At 29.7% G+C, this 3,030-nt stretch overlaps 1 protein-coding gene across 1 annotated transcript in view; it reads right to left on the bottom strand.

Annotated features, from left to right (window-relative positions):
- Window positions 1–2,789: 2,789 nt before the first annotated feature.
- The window catches only part of LOC148252974 (uncharacterized), a 1,001-nt gene continuing 760 nt past the window's right edge, over window positions 2,790–3,030 (bottom strand). Inside the window, 3 exon segments of the mRNA XM_088208497.1 lie at window positions 2,790–2,828; window positions 2,900–2,932; window positions 2,934–3,010. Coding sequence (XP_088064623.1) covers window positions 2,790–2,828; window positions 2,900–2,932; window positions 2,934–3,010 — 149 coding nt within the window.

The raw sequence follows: 3,030 nt of genomic DNA, 5'->3' as shown, positions 1-3,030 counted from the left end.
TCTGTTTCCAAAATGATCCCTTTGCTCTATGCTGGGAATAAACAAATTCTAAAGAAATGGTTTTAATCTAATTTTATTTTTTGGGTTTCTTTGGATGTAATTATGATATAAAATGGACTACAATGATTTATCTTTTAATTGATGTTTGAAAAGGAGAATCCAACCATATATGCCTGATCACCAAGATTTTTAGGCCAATCAAGAAAGGCCTATTTTGACAAGCAGTAGCTCTCTCCGAAGACTACCCAACTCTTAATTATTTTTCTGATATTATTTCGAGAAAATGTGATACTTTTGTTAATTTATCTGGTATAATTATTAAAAAAAAAATCATAATTATTTAGTTAATTATGTGTCTTTTTGGGTCAAAACTGATATCAAGATTTAGTTATTTATTCATTGAGAAGAGATGTACGGTACGCTAAATAAAGGTGCCTCCTTGTACTGGTAAAATTTGAGGACGTGTAACTTAAAAATCAAACTCAAATATGAAAAATTACAACCATGCAAATTAATAGTACGTTATGGAGATTTGATGGGGGTCACACTCCATAATTAAATTAACATTTTCTGTAATTTGAATGTGTGTTGAGTTTGTAGAAAACGTGTTCTGTAGAAACAGTGACATATTGATGTCCCCATCACCAAATATTCCAAAGAATAACGAATTACCATTCTTTATTAGATGACCATAGTTAAGAAAAAAAATTCAGAAGAAAATGCCTTCTAGAGAAAGAGAGGGGCGAGAGAATGTCATCTTGTTTTACTTGGAAAGACACGAGTGTAGTTATCAAAACACATCGTACGTAAAATTCTCATTCTTTCTGCTGCTGTTTCTTACTGTGTTGATCTTCTTTTAGTTATTTATAGAAAAAACATAAAATAAAAAGATTACAAGAAGTATTGTAATTAGAGTTTCCGTGTATGTGTGTGTGTGTATATATATATGATTAACAAAAGATCTTAACAAATGTCTTCCCCGAACAACTCCATTTTTAGATCAACTCACCAAATTGGTTGCAACATAGAGGGTCTAAAGTCTTTCTCAATTAAGGAAATGGGTGTAAAATTTTGAAGAGATAATTGATGTCTTACTATTTCAATAATTCATAGTAAAAGAAATGTTAATATATCAATAATTCATAGTTAAATTTGGTATACAGTATAGTTTATATCAATGGTAGTAATTTACTCGATGAAATTTATCCACTTAGTCCACTCAAACTCAATTTTTTATTTAGATTAAAATCATTTGAACTAACCAACATACAGTGTGTGTGTGTGTGTGTGTATAGATATTCAAGAGATGGGCAAAGGATATATAGGAGGAATCATCTCATTTACTTTCTTGTCTTTGGTTGCTTTTCTATATACATATATATATATATATATATATATATACACACAGAGCAGAAGAATATTATATATATATACAGCAAAGAATAAGACGAATGACAATTAAATTGACAACGTGAGTTGGTATAGCACTAGTATAATTAAATTTGGTTGTTAATTTCCTTTTGTGTATGTGTCATGGAAAGGAAAAAACAAGACAATAGAACACAAAAATTCAAAAGTCGAAAAAAGTTGACACTTGATGTACGATAAGACATAATTGAATTGAAATTTCAAGTTAAGAAAGTAAAAAAAGTGGTCTAATATATCTATCCATCTATAATATATCTTTTCTTTATATGCAAGGTTTAATTTAACATTAGATGTAGATGGAATTGAAATGTTTAGTGTTAGAAGTTAATGAAATTAACATATAATATTCAAATAAATATAAATTTATAAGATCAATATGTATAGCAACACATACAATTATATTATCAATAACAAACTGTATGAAAATATTCACCGCATAAATACTTCTTGTAAAAATTCAAATTTTTTGAAAAAAAAAATCAATTAAAAAATTCATTTTTCTTCACAAAAGAAATTCAGAGAGAGAGAGAGAGAGAGAGAGAGCAATTTTCTTTTGTGTATTTTTTACTTCAACTTTCTTTTTCCTGATGTGATAACTAACCATTTATCAGATTTTTAAGTGGTAACTTACTATGATAACTAACCACTTATTGGATTTTAAGTGGTAACTACTAGGCAGTTACCATTATTAATAATTAATAATTCAGAGAGAAAGAGAGAGAGCAGTTTTCTTTTATGTATTTTTTACTTCAACTTTATTTCCTGATGTGATAACTAACCATTCAAATTTTTAAGCGGTAACGTACTATGATAACTAACCACTTATTGGATTTTAAGTGGTAACTACTAGGCAGTTACTATTATTAATAATTAATAATTAATTAATTATTGATTCAAATCGGGTCGAGTCCCATCATGGATGACCCGTCCGATTAAATTCAACATCTCCCACTCACACGTGATGAAACCACCTCTCTCTTCAATTCTACAAGACTCATACATAAATAAGTTGTGTAACTGTGCATACTTCAAGAGCACTTTAGTTATATATTTATTAGGAGTATATAGCTTCTTAAATAGTAAAGTTTGGAGTATGTAATTATATGTTATACCCTATATCACATATCACATTCATATCTCTAATAATCTCATTTAACTAATAAATCGAATACATTCATAATTATATTTTTTCACAAATAAACATAATTAGTTGACCAATTAATGTACATAAATGATGGGAAAGGTTGCTCAAAGGCAGTATATAGGGCATACTGAATAAAATTTACAAGTAACCCAGATATAGAGATGGCGACTAGGGTTGTTGATTCCCTTATTATATAATTTTAAGACCACAATGGCGATCAAGCAGCGACCATATGACGAGCATTCATTCGCAAATCCTGTAATGAAATCGGTCAAACGTCCCCGACTGAAAGGAAAGGAATGTAGGGCTTAGGTTTAGAATCCTCACCTCTCTATCTAAAAAAAGCCCTTCCCAGAGGAGAAGCGGAAGCTCCAGGATGAGTATGTCCTGGATTCCCGGATTCATTCTCGTCCTGATCCACTATGGAATTTTCGAAATCTACAAAAACATTAACGGAG

Source organism: Carica papaya, chromosome 7 (assembly GCF_054855325.1).
Source record: "Carica papaya isolate Zhongbai chromosome 7, ASM5485532v1, whole genome shotgun sequence".
Lineage (NCBI taxonomy): Eukaryota > Viridiplantae > Streptophyta > Magnoliopsida > Brassicales > Caricaceae > Carica > Carica papaya.
The sequence above is the reverse complement of the archived record's forward strand: the minus strand, read 5'-3'. Positions and strand labels throughout refer to the sequence as shown.